Source organism: Sinocyclocheilus rhinocerous, unplaced genomic scaffold (assembly GCF_001515625.1).
Source record: "Sinocyclocheilus rhinocerous isolate Xijiao unplaced genomic scaffold, SAMN03320098_v1.1 scaffold675, whole genome shotgun sequence".
Taxonomy (NCBI): domain Eukaryota; kingdom Metazoa; phylum Chordata; class Actinopteri; order Cypriniformes; family Cyprinidae; genus Sinocyclocheilus; species Sinocyclocheilus rhinocerous.
Window position 1 is genome coordinate 644,055 of NW_015629520.1, and position 20,116 is coordinate 664,170.

At 35.3% G+C, this 20,116-nt stretch overlaps 1 protein-coding gene across 1 annotated transcript in view; it reads right to left on the minus strand.

Annotated features, from left to right (window-relative positions):
* The window catches only part of LOC107739101 (transmembrane protein 266-like), a 57,552-nt gene that overhangs the window by 23,092 nt on the left and 14,344 nt on the right, over positions 1-20,116 (minus strand). Inside the window, exon 3 of the mRNA XM_016551099.1 lies at positions 15,004-15,192. Coding sequence (XP_016406585.1) covers positions 15,004-15,192 — 189 coding nt within the window. The remainder of the gene's footprint in view (positions 1-15,003; positions 15,193-20,116) is intronic.

Consider the following 20,116-nt stretch of genomic DNA (forward strand, 5'->3'; position numbering starts at 1 on the left):
GTCTGTATGGATGTGGAAATCGCATACTGAGTAGATAGTACATTTGATGAATAATTAACCTCATGACTGTTAAAAAAGTATGTTCTGTATTGTATGAATGTGTGCAGTAAAAATGTAATCCAGAAGTACTACATCCGTCATATTGTCTTTGTCATGTGACTTACATCAGTAGCATAATTTCCCAACTCCTCTCCTGTACCCTAATGGGATGGCAAAGTGCTCATCAGATGCTCACTTCAGAATCTCAGCGGGTCATCCAGGTACTTTTCGTCTACTGTTTTACAAATACTGTGAATCTATATATATATATGGACACACTGCTTTTTTCATGTACTGTTTTTCACCTATTATATTGTAGGGAAGTAGGCATATTTAGATGCAGGAACTGTATCCCAAAATGCTCAAATTGACCTTCTATTTCCAAAAGTGGTCAGTCCCCTTACTGTATACTTTCCATCTGAACAGCTGAACATCAGTATCGTTGTGCAGTGAAATAAAGTATGGTATTGCAGTTCTGGCCATAGCTGCATTAGTGTACTAGCAGCAGTCTGGAAGGGCAGTATAAACAAAGCATGAGACCGTTTGGACCAGGAGCCGTGGTGAAACATGCAGATGGCTGAAGGTTGTTATTTTATGCTGAGTGAGCAGCAGCTATTCAAACTCGAACCTAAACCCGTGACCTGTATTAGAGTAATGGATGAATGAGTCTGAGGTGGGAAAGATCAACCCAAACTTCAGCACAAAAAGCCGCTGTGTAAGAAGGACACTGGCTGTCTCCAGTTCCAGAGCGGAGCTATAAAGGGTGATTGGATCTCTTTCACCTTTCCTGCACCAAATCGTGCTGAGGGCACAGTGTAGCATGACCTGGGTCATTTGAGAACAGGACATGCCCTTGTTGGCTCAGACCAGTCTGTCATACTAGATGTAAGGGCTAAACCTTAGGGCATGAGTAGGCAGGTCAATGACATAATTTAAAGAAAAAGACTGAAATTTTGGCAACTGAAAATATAACGGCAAAAAAATCATTTCCAGTTTCAGCTGAAATACTTTTGGAGGGCCAAAAACATTGACTGAAACAGTGATGTTTAATTAGCATTTCCCTGATTCATGCACACGGGTAACAGGTACACAACAACCAGCAAACATGTCAGCAGAGTGAATGCACTTCATCGTGACCAAAAATGATGCTAAAGCAAAAGGTACATTTTTTGGGGCTGTCGGAGCCAATAGCCTTGTGGGCTGTGCTCTGTGTGACCCGAGTTTGAGTCCCGACATGTAATCCTTACCCGGTCCCGGGTTGGGCTGAAATATCAAGAGGTAGCTCAATGCGGAATAACTTTACTATGACTGGTTTAATTTATGCGAACATGACACCCCGAACACGATTTAACCATTTTAATTTCTAAATTCAATTTCACTAAAAAATTAAAATATTTAAAAATCAGGTTTAAAACATATGCACAGTTGTTAGAAATTTACTTTTTGTATTCATTTTTGTTTTGAAAAAACATTTTCAAAAACGTTTCAATTTAAAGACTACAAATTTCATGTGGTGAAATCAAGTAATATCATATTTTCCTTAAACTTTATATGTATATATGTAATATTGAACATTTTCAAAAAATTAAATATAGTTTTTAAAGGTAAAAATAGGTTATTTTTTAAAATAAATATAATGAATTAATTCATAAATATGATGTTTTTGGGGAGTTGCACCACATGGCATGACGTTTAATGAATAAAAATGTCATGTGGCATAACCATCACATTTTACAACCTTAACTAACCTAGTCTTGTCAAAAAAAGACTAATTATCTGATATTTTAAGAGACTTACTGACCTTGGACTGCAAGGGTCCTCTCTATGATATCGTTTCCTGTTTTATTTTTATCTGCATCACATGTCTTTGATTTGCCAGGAAAAAAATTTTTTTCTCAAATGTTAATAAACAGTGACGCTGTTTTGCTAAAATCTGACAGCTTGACATTTGTGCCAAAACACTTTAGTTTGCTGACACTCGTCTTTGACTATCATCTCTACATGCCTGAGTGGAGCTTTAAAGAACACAAATAACTTTCAAATATTCAGTATCACACAATAATGTAGACACATACATTTCCAAACGTAAAATGCTAATTTGCACTTTCTCTAACCCTATGTGCATACACCGTACAGTGGAAGGAGCAGGAAGGAAATGCGTGTGCTGGAGTGGACAGGTTTATAGAGACATCAGTATCAGCACTACGTGAGACGCAGGAGAGACAGATTGAACCGCAGCAAACATCAGCTGACCGGAGAGGGCAGAATTACACCATGAAACTGATCGATCGTGAACTGGAGAAATGTGCTGTCATACATGCCTCTCGGTCAAAAACTGATTCTCTTGCTCCTGCTCTTGCTCCAGGAGAAAAATGAACAGGGGAGAAAACTCAGAGGCTTTATTCTAAACTCTAGAGAGGTGCCTTGCTGTCTTAACCAAAGGTTAGGCAACCAGGCAACAGGCCACACAATCAGGCTTCGCATGTCACATGCAAGGGAGTGTCAAGGTTGATTCCAAGAGTTGGTCATTAGCACATGCAACACTACATGATACTCTAAAACGTACAGAAAAAAACACAAAATATTGCAAAATGAATTAGTGCAGTTTTATTAGACGGTACTACTTTTATCAATCCTTTTCAGTATTAAATAAAAAATAAGCAGGGACGTACAACATATATGCTTTATAAATGTTATTAACCAAAAAAAGAAAAATAAATTACATTTGTCTGTCAATATTTATTTTTTAAGATTCACTTGTCAATATTGAACATTTAGAGACACTAATAATTTAACAACACTGTTAAATGTAATCTTTAGTAAATCTCTAAATAAATATCCTTTTTTATTGAATATCCATCTTAAAAAGAATATTTTCTAAATAAAACATAAAATTTTAAAATTATATTTTTAAAAATATTTTAATATATTTATCGGTTGCTTTTACATTTATATGTATAATACAATTTATTATTTTACAAAATTATAATATTTTAAGAATATTTAAATATTCTTAAATATTTTAATATATTTATTGGTCATCAGTTATACAACTAAAATACTATAGTACAAAATTATAATAATTTAACAATACCTGAATATATTCATCAGTTAACAGCTATACAATTAAAATAATTATAGTCTTGCTGATATCAGTGCCTTCCAATATATATATATATATATATATATATGTATATATATATATATATTCATAATCATTATTTTCCTCAATTTCTTCCACTATTTCATGTGAATATTATCACTGAAATTGTTGCAATGCATTCTGGGATTGCCTTTGTGAAGGGTACATGTCATGCAGCCTTAGAATTTAGCCAAACTATGTATAAAAAGGCAGCGTAATTTGGTTGATGTAATATACTGTGTTATTGTATAACAATGATTTAAATTGAATAAAAGGCTACATGCATTATTGTTAATTATTATTGTTTTTTTAATCTTCCAGATTTGAAATCAATACCGAGTAAACGTCACATGTATGTTATGTAAATATGTTTTATATTTGCTTTAAATTTGAATATATACATCAGCAGTACCTCTTCTTCATGAAAACAACAACAAAAAGGCTCTGCAAAAAGAAATCAGATTTAGCTTGAATCAGGACAGGATCCACATACACAGTAAACTCATACAGTATTACCCGTGACTTATAAAGCACTGACTTAAAACACAAGGCAGCAGGTGGAGTGGCTAAGCATATGTTCATGTGGACATGTACACCATTGCTTCACTGGAAGCTGAACTCGGGCAGCGAGTCTCCGGCACCAAGAGGTTGAGGAGGCATCAAGTTGGTCTCTGAGGAAATCACTTTTAGAAAAAGCAATCAAGGAGCACAAAGCTGTACCACAAGCGCCTTCAAGCCTCCACATTAATCAACCTCACTTGTGGTAGCATTAACGGCATCACGCTACCGGCCTCAGTAAACTTCAGCCAGGGTCTTGGCTTTTAGAGAACAACTAAAGGGCAAACAAAAACAAAGAACGAAGCCGCAAATCTTCACCAGAGCCAATCACTGTTTTGACAGATATCTCAATTGCATGTCACTCTCAAAAACCCCATCACATTAGTAATCCAACCCATAGTAGCGGGAAAGCCATTACTGTTGATTCTAGAAATCATTATTGGCATGAGCTGGTGAAAAATAGATCTGTCGGAGTCTGCCTGCAATAGCTTGATCAAAGCCATTATGTTCCTTGATGGGCATAATTCTAAAAAGAAAAAATACAGCCTTCGCAATGAATAAATAAATATATAAAATAACATAATAATCACACAGCATACATAAGATATTTCAAAGAGCAATAATAACAATCTATCAAGTGCAGCCAAGGTTTTTTAACCTGCTCTTTGGGTTCTGATAATGGTATGGTTATATGTTTTCATCATACAGCACAGCTGCTGCAGGAACTGGAAGATTCTTCGGCACAACAACAAAAAGGCTCTGCAAAAATAAATCAGATTTAGCTTGAATCAGGACAGGATCCACATATACAGTAAACTCATACAGTATTACCCGTGACTTATAAAGCACTGACTTAAAACACAAGGCAGCAGGTGGAGTGGCTAAGCATATGTTCATGTGGACATGTACACCATTGCTTCACTGGAAGCTGAACTCGGGCAGCGAGTCTCCGGCACCAAGAGGTTGAGGAGGCATCAAGTTGGTCTCTGAGGAAATCACTTTTAGAAAAAGCAATCAAGGAGCACAAAGCTGTACCACAAGCGCCTTCAAGCCTCCACATTAATCAACCTCACTTGTGGTAGCATTAACGGCATCACGCTACCGGCCTCAGTAAACTTCAGCCAGGGTCTTGGCTTTTAGAGAACAACTAAAGGGCAAACAAAAACAAAGAACGAAGCCGCAAATCTTCACCAGAGCCAATCACTGTTTTGACAGATATCTCAATTGCATGTCACTCTCAAAAACCCCATCACATTAGTAATCCAACCCATAGTAGCGGGAAAGCCATTACTGTTGATTCTAGAAATCATTATTGGCATGAGCTGGTGAAAAATAGATCTGTCGGAGTCTGCCTGCAATAGCTTGATCAAAGCCATTATGTTCCTTGATGGGCATAATTCTAAAAAGAAAAAATACAGCCTTCGCAATGAATAAATAAATATATAAAATAACATAATAATCACACAGCATACATAAGATATTTCAAAGAGCAATAATAACAATCTATCAAGTGCAGCCAAGGTTTTTTAACCTGCTCTTTGGGTTCTGATAATGGTATGGTTATATGTTTTCATCATACAGCACAGCTGCTGCAGGAACTGGAAGATTCTTCGGCATGGAAGCCTGCGGCAGCATCAGACGTTAAAAATAAAATAAAATGCTAACTGTGAATTAATTTTTTCTGAATTGTGACCATTTTTCATAATTGCAACTATATCTAGGAATTGGGACTTATTTCTCATATGTTCTCACAATTGAGACTTTTCTTGTAATTCTGCTGTTATATCTCAGAATATGACTTTATCTCTCATGATTCTCTCATGGCTACATCTTACAAATTCGACTTCATTTCTTGTAACTGTAGCTTTATACCATATTTCTTATGGTTGTAGCTTTATATCTCAGAAAATGACTATATCTCATGATTCTGACTAAATCTCACAAATGTGACTTAATTTCTTGTATTTGTGGCTTTTTATCTCAGTATGTGTTAATAAATCTCACAATTGCGACTTTTAATTGTGGCTTTTTAATGTAAGAACGTGACTTTGAATCTTGCAATTATGACTTTAAATCTAGCCATCGTGACTTAATTTCTTGTAACTGTGACTTTATATCTCCGAATGTCACTTTAAATCTCAATTGTGGCTTAATTTCTTGTAACTTCATATCTCAGAAAATGAGTTTATATCTCAAAATACTGACTTTAAATCTAATCGACATCATTTCTTGTAATTGTGACTTTATATCTCAGAATGTGACTTTAAATATCACAATTGTGGCTTCATTTCTTATAATTGTGCCTTTACATCTCAGAATGTGATTATATGTAAGAATTCTGACTTTAAATCTAATCGACAATCGACACAATTTCTTGTAATTGTGGCCCTATTTTTGAATGCAACTTAACTCACAATCGCGACTATATCTCATATTGCAACTTTATTTCTTAGGAATGCACCATTATATCTCACAATTGAGATGAAAAGTTAGTAAACCATGAGCTGGAAGGTAATAGCTGTTGATAATTCACCAACAACCTATTTTTTTCTGTCATATGCCACAAAGTATTACTTACTGATGATTTGATAATTTAATGAATAAATATATAGTAATATATAATTATATTTTTACATTAAAAGTAAGTGAGTGAACGAAAAATACGCCACCATTACATTGTGATTGCTTAATGTGTTCTGGTATAAGGTATAAATTATGCATATGTATAATTCATACCCATAATACAATTGTCATGGGACAAGTTAGACATTGAAAGTTTAATATTTATGGATAGGGGTGTTCTAATTCCTGTCCCAAATAATGAGCAATAGCAAATAAATCCTGAACTCCTAGTACACCTCAAAACTCCAAGGTCCGTCACTCTTCAAGGATGGCAAACTACCCCAAATAATGATAAAATGCCCAATAAAAAAAGCCTCAAATGAATAATAATGTATAATAATTCTTTCTGAGCCGTCTTTTGAGAATTGTTTGCTTTTATTTGTAGGTTCTGGGTCAAAAGTAAACAGGACAGACTGATTTCCAGTGACCACTGCTAATGTCAAAAGTTGCATGCTGATCTAAGACACAAATCTCTTACATTTGCTGCTTTTAAATGTAATAATAAAGGAAGCGGCTGGTCTCAGATCAGAGGTAAAGTGCATGTTCCACTGACAATGTCAGGCAAAGAGCAAGCAAGCAAAAGCTAAAAACAATAGTCATAGCCAGCAGACAAACCTCAGCACTTCAGGAAAGGAATAGAGAAGATAAAATACATAAACAACAACAACAAAGCTAAGCATAAAATATCTGCTGAATCTCTGAGAGTTTCTACACTTGAAAAGCACACCATTAATCTCACAAATGTTATGAGGATGTCACAATTTAGTGCTAAATTTTAGTTTATAAAATAAATGAAAGAGTACAAATTTCTCTCAATATTATTTCAGTTTACAGTACAAATAAACATCTTTAAAATACACAATTTGATTATATTAAATAATAACAATATAATATTGCATTTTACCGATAAAATATATATAATGCATTCATTTAAAAATAAATAGTCAAGGGGCAAAATCTAAAAGAATAAACATTAATTTATAAAAAGATTTTTGATCAATTGACTGGATTTCATTTGTGGATCAACAAAAAGTAAACAAAAAAAGAATGCAACAAATGTTATATTTATATCATAGTTTGCTAGCTGACCTCAGAAAATAAAATTAAGACTACTTATGCGTTTTTGGACTATTGTAGCAAAAACAAACCCCACAGTACTCCAGGGAGCAACAGACATAATTCTCAAAACAAAAAAATTTTTTTTTTTATATCTAGTTCATAATTCGAACTGGGCATTTTCAGTTTTTTTAATATATAAAATATTTTGCATTTAATAGCATATTATTTCCCATTCATTGCAATAAAAAACAAAGATCAAGTGCATTAAAATACTAAATCATAATTAGATACCAAGTGTAATTTTTATTATCAATTTTTTCCTCCGTGAAGTTCCTTTTGTTATGAAAAAGATAGAAGAAAGCATGAATATTTTGGGCAGTCCACGCGCACACCAGCCCTCTGTTCCGGTCAGGAAGCCCTAGTGCCAGCACATGCTAATAATAACCCACACATTGGATGTCTTGCCCCTGCACTGAGGCTGCCAGCTCTGCAAATGCCCCCTGAAGTTTGCAACTACAACCATCCGCCCACGTGCAGCCCACCAGCGAGTGCGCTAGACTACATGATTGCTTTCATATCAGCTGTGGTGTTTCTTGTGTTCAAAGAGTTTGCCATGATTAAAGGAATCATGTAGATCATTACAAGGTGTGAAATGTTCTAGAGTCAGTTTTTTTTAAAGGAGACATATTATGCCCTTTTTTATAATATGTAATATAAGTCTCTGGTGTCCCCAGAATGTGTTTGTGAAATTTCAGCTCAAAATACTCTACAGATCATTTATTATATCATTTTGAAAATGCCTATTTTGAGTGGAAGCAGAAAAACGCTGTTTTTTCGGGCCTGTCTCTTTAAATGCAAATGAGCTGCTGCTCCCCGCCCCCTTTTCCAGAATAGAGCTGCGCCATTACAGCTCGTACCTGCTAATTAATCTTTTTCACGTTTCCTTGGTTGGTAGATGCACCAGGGACCTGATTATAGCACTTAAAACCTGGAAAAGTCAGATTTTCATGAAATGTCACCTTTAAAAGAAATAAATACTTTTATTCAGCAGGAATGCATTAAATTGATAAAGTGTCAGTAAAAACATTTAATTTTGCAAAATATTTCTATTTTAAATGTTGTTCTTTTGAACTTTCTCTTCGTCAAATGAAAAAAACAAAACACAACTGTTTTCAACATTGCTAACAAATGTTTCTTGAGCATCAAATCAGCATATTAGAATGATTTCTAAAGAATCATGTGACACTGAAGACTGGAGTAATGATGCTGAAAATTCAGCTTTGATCACAGGAATAAAATACATTTTAAAATATATTCAAATAGAAAACTATATTAATAATATTTTGCAATATTACAGTTTTTACTGTATTTTTGATCAAATAAATTTAGCCTTGGTGAGCATAAGATAATAAACTTAAACTTGTGCGGCCAAGTTTGTGGTGTGACCTTTTTTAAAGCCTGACCATAAAATTCAAGCCATTTTATACCTATTTCAATAAACCAATTAGAGTCTAAATGCTGGTGATTTAACTCTGAAGAGATGCATATATCTGCATTAAATGTCTTGAATGCAGAAATGAAATTTATCCAAATTCAAACCTTCAAATACAATAATAATACGATTAAAATATTCAATCTCAAGGACCATGCATAGACTAAAAATAATAACAAGATTTCTTTATCATTTCTTTGAAACCGCAAAAGCAGTAATGTTAGCCATGCATTATTTAAATACTGATTTTGTGTGGCATTCACCAAAGTTTCGGGATAATAAATGAGCTGTCATTGTGGCATGTTTCTATTATTAGCTTAGTTCAAATAAGGCTTAAACTGACATCAAACCATGCAAATATATATCCTGTCTATCATTGTGTACGTGCTTCAGATGTGAGTCACACCAGAAACACGACCTGTAACGTGACTGTGCTCTCGCTTTCTCTACTGACAATTACGGAAGACGGAAACAAAGCTGATGATATGCTGGCGGGGTGAAACTGTCACAAACGGAGTGTCCTGGAATAACCGTAACCTGGAAATCAAGGATACCAATCTAACAGAGCTCAGTCCTTAGACTTGATTGAGCTTTCAATGGAAATCTGTGCAGCTGTGATTAGTACCTGTCAGAAAATGTTTTGTAAATAATATAATTCAGCAAATTTGATGAGAAGTATCCTTGACAGAAAGCATGTCCTAACAGAAAATATACCTGACAGAAATCCCAGAAAGCGCAAAACCTTTTTGTATGACATTTTCACAACACTGTATTTTGGCTGGTGTTAGGTTAAGTCACAGTCCCTTGTTTTAAGAAACTAACTACAATAAAACAAATGTAGGTTACATATTTCGATTGCAAAAACTTAAAGGTGACATATCATGAAAATCTGACTTTTCCAGGTTTTAAGTGCTATAATCAGGTCCCTAGTGCATCTACCAACCAAGGAAACGTGAAAAAGATTAACCCAGTAACTTTGTTTAGGTAAGCCTTTTTCTGCAAGCGTCTGAGAAAACGAGCGCGTCTGATTTCGCTCCTTTGGTGACGTGGCAAAGGGATCTCATTATAATATTACCGCCCCTTAATCTGTAAGTTTCCACCCACGGCGCCGTCATTTTGATGACAACGGTGTAACGCCATGGCGAAAGTTTGAGCAAAACATTCTAACTGTTCTGTCTTTGGCTAAACAGACGAGCACAGGACACTATTTACAGTCCCAGCCTCAGAGGAGACAAGAGAGCAGTGGATTTATTGATTTATTTACTGTATATTGCTGCTGCCACACAGATCTAAAATAAACATGCGATTTATTTCCCAGCTGTTTTTACCTTCACAGACATAACCGACTGTTTTTGTAACTCATGTGTTTTTACCGTAAACTTGTGTGTGATTGAGCACTTAGTTTAGTACTCACATGCTGTGACAGCCGCTTTCTGTCCGTGTGCTTCAGAAAACAGTATATCAGAAGTTTAAACTCATATGGTTTAAAACATGATTTCAACGCGATAAACATGATAATCAGAACCAAAACAAATGTTTTTTAGCAGGTCCGAGCTGAAATGGCGCAGCTCTATTCTGGAAAAGGGGGCGGGGAGCAGCAGCTCATTTGCATTTAAAGAGACAGGCCCGAAAAACAGCGTGTTTCTGCTTCCACTCAAAATAGGCATTTTCAAAATGATATAATAAATGATCTGTGGAGTATTTTGAGCTGAAACTTCACAGACACATTCTGGGGACACCAGAGACTTATATTACATATTGTAAAAAGGGGCATAATATGTCTCCTTTAATGTACATTTTGATCAAATGTGAAACTACTGTACAATGTAATACAGTCACAGTCAATCAAAACACATTTCATTTTGGACTAATAAGAAATAAACCGAAAGACAACTGTACTTGTAAGTGACCGCTTAAAAATGTTCTAGATACCACACCTAACATAAAACAAATGACGTTAACAAAACGTTAACATAACAACGTAAACGTTGGTGTGTAGTTTATACATCTGGATTGTGAAAAAAATTTGTACCAAGTGTAAACTTGATGATCATCAAGTAAACAGCAAAACTGCTGTGTGATGTGATTCGATCACAGAGAATCAAAACCTGTTTAATTGTGGATTAATGCAATTGGGCAACATATAAACCGAAAGAAAATTGTACTTGTAATAGCTTTTATTGCTTAAAAACATTCTAAATACCGCACCTAACATAAAACAAATAAATAAAAGTTGGCGTGAAGTTGAGATATTTGAATTACGAAAGCTTATAAAAAAGCTTCATCTTTTAGAAAACAATGATGTGACAATCATAGAAAGTCAGAACATACAGTATTGCATTTTGGACTAATGCGACGGGACAACATAAACCAAAAGAAAATTGTACTTGTAAGTGATAGCTTTTTATCACTTGAAAAATGATAGCACACCTAACATGGAACAAATGACGTTAACAAAACGTAAAAGAAAAAAGAAAGTAGTTTACATTTTTGGATTGCGAAAAAGTCCAAATCTGAAAAAAATATACTTTGAAAATAAACTTTGAGAAAATGCGAAACTGCTGTGCGTAGTGATTTAATGAGAGACAATTAGAACATATTTCATTGTGGATTATTGTGAAGGGACAGCATAAACCAAAAGAAAATGTTACTTGTAAATAATAGTTTTTATTGCTTACAATTGTTCTAGATACCACATGTAAAATAAAACAACTGATGTAAACAAAACTTGGTGTGTAGTTTACATATTTGGATTGTGAAAAATGTATACTATGTTTAAACCTGAAAATGTGAAACTGCTGTGCAATGTGATTTAATCATAGACAATCAGAGCATATTTCATTTTGGACCAATGTAATGGGCCAAAATAAACCGAAAGAAAGTTGTACTTTGTAATAATAGCTTTTATCGCTTAAAATGGTTCTAGATACCACACTTAAAATAAAACAAATAAAATAACAACTTAGAATGTAGTTTACATATTTGGATTGCAAAAAAATTATACTATGCTTAAACCTGAATACGCAAAACTGCTGTGCAATGTGATTACATAACATACATACATACATAACATTTAATTTTGGACCAATGCGATGGAGCGACAAACTGAAAGAAAATTGTACTTGTAAGTAATAGCTTTTATCGCTTAAAAATGTTCTAGATACCAAATTTAAATTTAAAATAATAAATATAAAATAATACAAATACACTTAAAAAATACAAATGATGTTAGCAAAACTTAGATTGTAGTTGACATTTAGATTGTAAAAAATTATTACCATGCTTAAACTTGAAAGTGCGCAACTGCTGTGCGATGTGATACACAAACAATCATTGAGACACGGCGACATAAGCCTGATTCATACGGTAATTGTTTCTCATGGGGACGAAAGCGATTTTCAGCATTTACAGGGGTTAGTCTGTGATTTTATTGCCGTCTGAATCCAGAATGTCTGTGTTTTTCTCCCACCACCCGCGTAAAAATCCCCGGCCGAATTATCTGAGTTTACAAGAAGAAATCGACAAAAAAATTAACTGTTGAAATCCTTTTTGACTACTGCCTATTATACACAATTATATCCATAAAAATATAATCCAATCAGCTTTATGTTTACCTTATTTAAATAAGAGGTTGCATTAACTTATTTCTGCTAATCTCCACATTTTTAATGACATCCATCATAAATGCAAGACGGAAAACCATTTCAACTATAGCGCGTCTATTTTCCTATTTTTAAACAGGAGATTTAAATAATCAAATAATAAATAGAATATTCTTAAATATGAATTTATTCGAATTATTCAGAGAATATGACGTTTTATTTAGAGCAGACAATCATGCGGCAGGCCACGTGAGCGCAGCATGTTCCCCTCCTCAAAAGTCGTATTAAAAAAGGCATAGAAAAAAAACCTCTTCATGTTTTTACAGTGTCACTGAGCTGCGCTGTTATCACAGTAAAGGACAGTTATGTGTCACACCTGAGTGTGTCACCTGACAACGCGAGTCGTGAGAGACAGAATGCTCTGTGCTGACATCTCAGAAACACACTCACGCAATCACACACTCGAGAGTTTGCACGGACCATCTGTCTCACACTCACACACACACACACACAGGCGTGGCATGTGGACAGTGTGTCGGCTGCCATAATTAAGCTTATGGTGTTTGTCAACTTTCCCTGCATGTAGCAGAGCATCGCACAGTGGCCGTCCATGGTGAGTCACGCTACCCAGACGGGACAGCAGTGTCGACTGCCAAAAACCCAGTCCGCACCATAGAGGTCTGGGTGCTCCACACTCCCAGCATGCAGTGCGGCTGCCAGATGATTTTTAAAGCCACATTTACACACTACCCACCGAGAAACACAAATACACCCACTGAAAGCTGGCATTTAAAAATATGGTGTGAAGTAGTGGAGAATCCAACCTCCGGCGGTAAACATCCGGCATTTGAAAACATTTGGGACATGCTGTAGGAGAGATTTGAAAAGTAAAGTGACACATTACGACACTGGTCTTTGCACTTATTATGTCTGAAAAAAAATGACTGAACTGACTGGTCACTTCATATGTTGCTCCAGACTTTGTGCTGATAACCAAAAGTCTGACTCTGTGAGACTAGAGTTACACAAGCAGTAAAATGTTGATCTAAAAATCTAAACAATGATGCAACAGGATGATATGGATCACAAAGGCATGCTAGTAAAAAAAAAATGCTACAAATGACAGAAATGCATCCATTTATTGAAAAGCGTAACGGTTTTGAAAGCTAAAACTTATTCTGTCAAAACAATTTATGGATTTCTGTCTGTCTCAGGATGGTTTAATAGTACAGTAACACTCAAAGATTATATTTTTGTCTCTCAAGATATAATTTTGGTTTGAGTTTCCATTAGAAATCTTAAGAAAATAAATCTAAAATATTAAGCCAAAAATATTTCTCAGTGTTTTTAGGGTTTATTTTGAACACAATAGGTAAATAAACCTGAACTATACAGTTCTGCATTACGAATCATTTGAGTATGCCAACATTTTATAAACAAACTCCTTTAAAGTGCTACTTTATGTCAGACGCAATAAAGATTGCGATCTCGGCTATTTTAGATACTGCTAGTATTGTTTATAAGACAAGTTGGGACTTATTTTTACCTCACCCCTGCCAAGCATTAAACGAATTCCTAGAATTCCAGTTAAAAGTCAGTATCGTTGATCTAAGTGAGAGCATGCTGCTCTTCCTGATTTTTTGGATATCTGACTATTTCTCTCCCAGCTTGGCGTACGTTTCGGCGGAATCCTTTATCCGATGATAACTGAAAGTGGCACTGTGACAAGAGCGCTAACAAAGAGAGACTGGCAAAATGTTATGTTAGAGTAGTGCAAAACTTAGAATTGCTAATTTGGTCTATTGGAAATGTTTCATTTCAGACTAAAATTTTATATTATGCCTCTACATTTAATATTATCATGTTTTTCAAATGATTAGTTCTTGTGTGTATACTTAGCATAAAATAGTTATTAACTTATTAAAAATAGTTAATAGTGATACGTTAATATTTATAATAGTTTTAATAGTTAATAAACTCAATTTGGGGACATTACATTAAAAAAAATATATTTTTAATATTAATTGAATATATTTTTATTACTTTATTCTTTATGGGTGCACTGAAAAAAAATTCCATTTGGGGACATAAAATAAATAAAAAATAAAATAAAAAATACTTAAAAATAATGTTTGTTAATAAATACATTATTATTAATTAAATATATTATTATTATTTTATTCTTTATGGGTGCACTGAAAAAAAATAGGTGAGAAACAATTTTCACTCAGAAATTGCTAGTAAATTAAAAAAAATACAAAGAAACAGCAAGCAACACAACATGAAATTTTGACGTACTGTGTTCAAAAGGAAAAAAATTATTCACGAAGAGTCTAAATGTCTATATTCACTTCTAAGAAGTTCTATTTTTTGGATTTGGGTTAGTTACATAGCACTGGAATCAGTGGGAAGTCCCCAATTACGCAACCACGTAAACGTGTGTGTACGTGTTTCTGTGCAGTATCACTGGTGTACTCGCAGTTTCTTACCCCTCTTGGTTGTCCTCTTCGTCCAGATTGGAAAGTAGCTGGGATCCGGCCAGCGAGAGGTCCAGGGCAGCTAGAGGAAGGTCCTTATAGGTGAAGCTGACCAGCTGCACTGGAGCCATGCACTGGCTTTCATCCTCCACCTGCTGGGAGATCACCTCCAGATCCGGTGCTGCCGCCTGCTGAGGGGGCCTGGGGACACACGGGACACACTACTCTATTGTCTTGATATGTGAACTGTCTTAAATAAGATTACCTTAAAAATTACCTGGATTACCACAAAGACTTTACATACTGAACAGAGTAAATGAAACCATCTACCTATTATCACAGATGGGAAGTCAACATGAAATGAAATCTGACACTGTGTACTTTAACATGTTTCTGGTCTTACTGTGAATGATTTATCAGTGCATTGATTTATCATAATCTTTCACCAAAATGTTTTTCAGCCGCCATCCTCTAAACACCTTCAGAAACCACTTCATTCAACTAAACAATTTCTAATCAGTGCCCTGGGAAGATTCATTTTTGTGAATCAGTTCATTTGGATTGTTCATGTAAAGCAAGCACCTGACTTCCGCAAACGGCTTCATTCATACTGACTATCCCTAAGAACTGATTCACTAAAATGACTCACTGATTCATTTGAGGCACTGCGTAATTTTATTTTATTTTTTTAAAATTATTATTATAATTTTATCCAGTGTTGGGGGTAACACATTACAAGTAATGGAAGTTACGTAATCAAATGACTTTTTTTCCCCAAAGTAACTACTAAGGTAACGCATTACTATGTACTAAGTACTACAATGAAATATTTGAGTTACTTTTATAAATAAGTAACGCAAGTTACTTTGTTTTCCCATTTATTCGCTGACATCTTTCCCCTACCCATGTTGAGAGAAATTGGGAGTTAAGTGCAGAGGCAGAAGCACTTCCTTTAGCCTGAGGCTTATTAATTTCACTTTTGGTGTGAAAGGGGCCTTACAATTGCCCAAAATTTTACTTTTGTTTTTTGTTATTTAAAAACAAATAAGCAAGCCCATGTAATGTAATGCATTAATTTCCATAAAAATTAACCAAGTAACACAATTAGTAACTTTCCCCAACATGGATTTCTTTATTTCATTTGGAAATATGTCACGATATGGAAGCAAAATGGGTTGTTTCATGTTGACTTTAAACAGCAAACAATGGCAGGCCCCATATCAGAAGTGTGCAGCACAAAAACAGGAAATAAGGCAATAAATAAGAGTCCTTGAGTTAGTATATGGAACTTCCGAAGGAACGACAAAGCATACAAAAGCAATACACAAGGGGAACTGTATATATATGGCATAAAGAAGAGGGAAAAAAATCATGCCATGTTTAAGAACGCAGGAGAGGTCAGGGATGAGGAGCGTGTTTTTTTTCCCAACAATGCATGATGCATGAGACAAGCACAATGAACGACTAGCAACAGGAGAGGGAACTGAATCACAAATGCCACAGAGACCCAGAATCCCATTATTGAGACGTATTCCTGCAGATTGCCGACTGATGTGACTCTAAGACAGGCTAGTTGTAAGCAGATTGAGGAATCTCAAATAGGGCACGGCCGCAAATAGCAGACATGGAATATGGAAATGCGTCTGAAACCTCAATGGCTACATAAGAAATGCATGAAAGCAGATCAAGTTGAGGCCGGCGTCCCATGTGTCTAGATTGATTCCTAAACCCAGAATATTCATCATGGTCGCACCATCATGCGTCGCATCCCACAATAATGAGGTATCGAGAGAATTTCAAAGCACAATATTGTGGCAAAACAACAAAGCCCCACAGTTGGATGTCATGGCCGGTTCTGCCCCGTTTTGTCTTTGATTTATTGGATTCAGTGCACTGATTCTACTCACGTTTGCAGACTGTTCTCAATCTCAGCGCAAACAAGGCAATGAATATATACTTCTGCAATGCTTACAATTCACCGTTTGCTCTTGATATTGTGGAAACTTACAGGAACAGTTCACCCAGATGTGTTTAGGATAGAGTAAATAATGACAAAATGTTCATTTTTGGTAGAACTACTCCTTTAATTGCAGTTAATAGCATAGAGGGCATGAAAACTAGCCATCACGTGCAGTCAGACAAGTGGTCGTACTTCCAAAATAAGCGGCAATGTAATAATTGTAATCATAATGTATGCTCATAACTGAAATCAATACTCGCGACCCTTAAGACGGCTTAATCAAGGGCAGAAGAAAGGACAGAACAGAGGCAGAGAGGGGCAGAAACCTGGGTTTTGGCTTCCGTCCCAGGCGTGCCGGATGAGGGGAGATCAATTATGCCAGTGCAAAGAAAAAAAAAGAGGAGGGGAACAAAAAAAGAAGCTTGTAATAGTACAGAGAAGGAGGAGAAAAACGAAACATTGCCACTGTGAATACAGGGTCAACAGAGAGACTATACTGTACTGTATGCATGTATGGATTGACATTATGAGATGGTGATTTTATGCTGGGAAGTGTTTCTGCTGGATATTGGCTCATCCCAATCTTTAAAATGTTAATGGCTGTGGACCCAAACGTACTGTAATTTCTCCCGAAAAGACTCTTCTTTTATCTGTGTGTGTGTTGTGTTTTGAGCAAACAATGTATCAAACATGAATGTATTATGAATAATTGGGTGAATCTGAAGAAATCTGTCTAGGACATGTTATATTTACCCCAGAATAAAAAGAAAGAAATATTGTTTTTGAAATATATAAGAATATATAAATAAAATTTATTTTTGGGGGCCATTAAAAAAAAAAAACATAACATAATCTTTAAATTAATTGGGATTTTAGTAATATTCTTTTTTAAATATGTATATAATTATTTAGTATTTACAAAATAGTATTAGTATTTTGTATTAAGTAGCAATTAGTAATTTAGAAGCATTTGATTTATTGCTTTACTTTTTTAATTGTAATTCAGTAATGGAAATGACCATTGCAGTGTTATTATTGTTAACTAAAACGGTTAAAAACATTTTTAATTGAAATAAAGTAAAACACAAATATTGGAAGAAAAAAAGCAGAAATTTTGCCACACATAAAACTGAAATAAAAAGTAAACCTAAATAGTTAAAAATTTTTTTTACAAAAACACATTACAAAATGACTAAATATTAAAGTAAAATTAAAAATACAAAAATAAAAGCTTAATATTCATAAATACTACTATACTATAATACAATGAAAAAATAGGAATAGGATTTTCTTTTAAATAATTTTCACTTAGAAATTGCTAGTAAATTTCACAATTACAAAAACAAAAAAAAACAATCATTAAAATTAATACATCTGGACAAACTATGGTAATGGGAGGAAATATGGTTAATTGCCATAAATTGAATGTCACAATTAAAAAACAAACCAAACCAAAAAAATACTTAATATTTTATTTTTCTCCCATATGATTTTAACTGAAGTATACAATAAATTACAGTAGTGTACTGTACATTATCATAGCTTTACACACACCATAATGCTCCATGACAGCCCTTCTCCCCAAAATCTCTTTTCACACCCTTCATGCCGGCTGGCTGATAAAGGATGTCAGCATGTGGCGTCCCGTCCTCCCTGATGCTATCTGCACATTTGCCACTGCTTCCCACTGATTGCTAACAGGACTCTAATCAGTCCTGACACGCACAAACTGTTCAGGGCATCAAAATCACATTTCCAAATAACCATACGCAAAGCCTTAGCGCTGTCAGGTACTGATGAGTGTTCGCTAGTGGCACAACGCCCACACAGAGTTTCTGTTCGTCACACCACAGGACAAGTAGTAGAGGACACAGACATGAGACCAAGTTTTGATGTAATTAGAGGGGGTTACAGGAGCCCGAGAGGCCCTAGTTTCCCAGTTATCTGTAAAATCACACCCAACCACACTTAGGAGTGCCTGATTAGAAATTATTATATGACGTTTTAAAATGCTCATAATCAGATTACATACATCTCCCTCTGTCCCTCTTAAACAGGGTGTGCCACAGGGCTCAGTCCTAGGGCCATTATTATTTATATTATGCCCCTCGGACAAATTATTCGCCGCCACGGTTTACAGTACCACTGCTATGCCGATGATATTCAGATATACACTTCCTGCCGACCTGACTCTATTCACCAGACTGCATCTCTATTGTCATGCGTCAATGAGTTAAAGACCTGGCTTAGCTCCAACTCTCTCAGTTTGAATTTGACTAAAACAGACATCTTACTTGTCGGGCCCCCAACTGTAACAAAAAACATAACAAATGCCCCTAGATTTGACCTCGAAGCCACATCAATTATTCCATCTGCTACAGTTAAAAACTTAGGTATCATTCTTGACTCTTCTCTAAACCTAGATGCTTATATTAGTAAGCTCTCCAAAAAGCTTAATTTTTTCAACTTCGCCGTATTGCCAAACTCCGTTCCTTCATCAGCCCAAAAGATGCTGAATTACTAGTACATGCTTTAATCACATCCCACCTTGATTACTGTAACTCTCTTTTTTCCGGGATTACCAGTACGCTCCATCTCTCGATTACAATATATTCAAAATTCTGCTGCGAGAATGCTAACTTACACTAAACGGTCTGCACATATCACTCCTATTCTAATCAACCTCCAACCTCCTGTGTACTCTCATATCATTTATAAAATTCTTCTGCTTACCTTTAAGTCACTCCATGGTCTTGCACCTACCTATCTCTCTGACCTGCTTTCTCCATATATTCCCTCTCACGGTCTGCACATATCACTCCTATTCTATTCAACCTCCACTGGCTACCTGTGTCCTCTCGTATCATTTATAAAATTCTTCTGCTTACCTTTAAGTCACTCCATGGTCTTGCACCTACCTATCTCTCTGACCTGACCTGATTCCCTCTCGTCCACTTCGATCATCTGGAGATGAACTTCGTTGTGTTCCGAGATTTCGCCTATTATCTATGGGAGGTAGATTTTTTTCTGTTATGGCTCCCAAACTTTGGAACACATTGCCCCTGGCTCTTTGGACAATAACCACACTCCAAGAATTTAAGTCTAAACTCAAAACCTATATGTTCAACCAATATTACCTGTTATAAAGTTTTTTTTTTTTTTTTT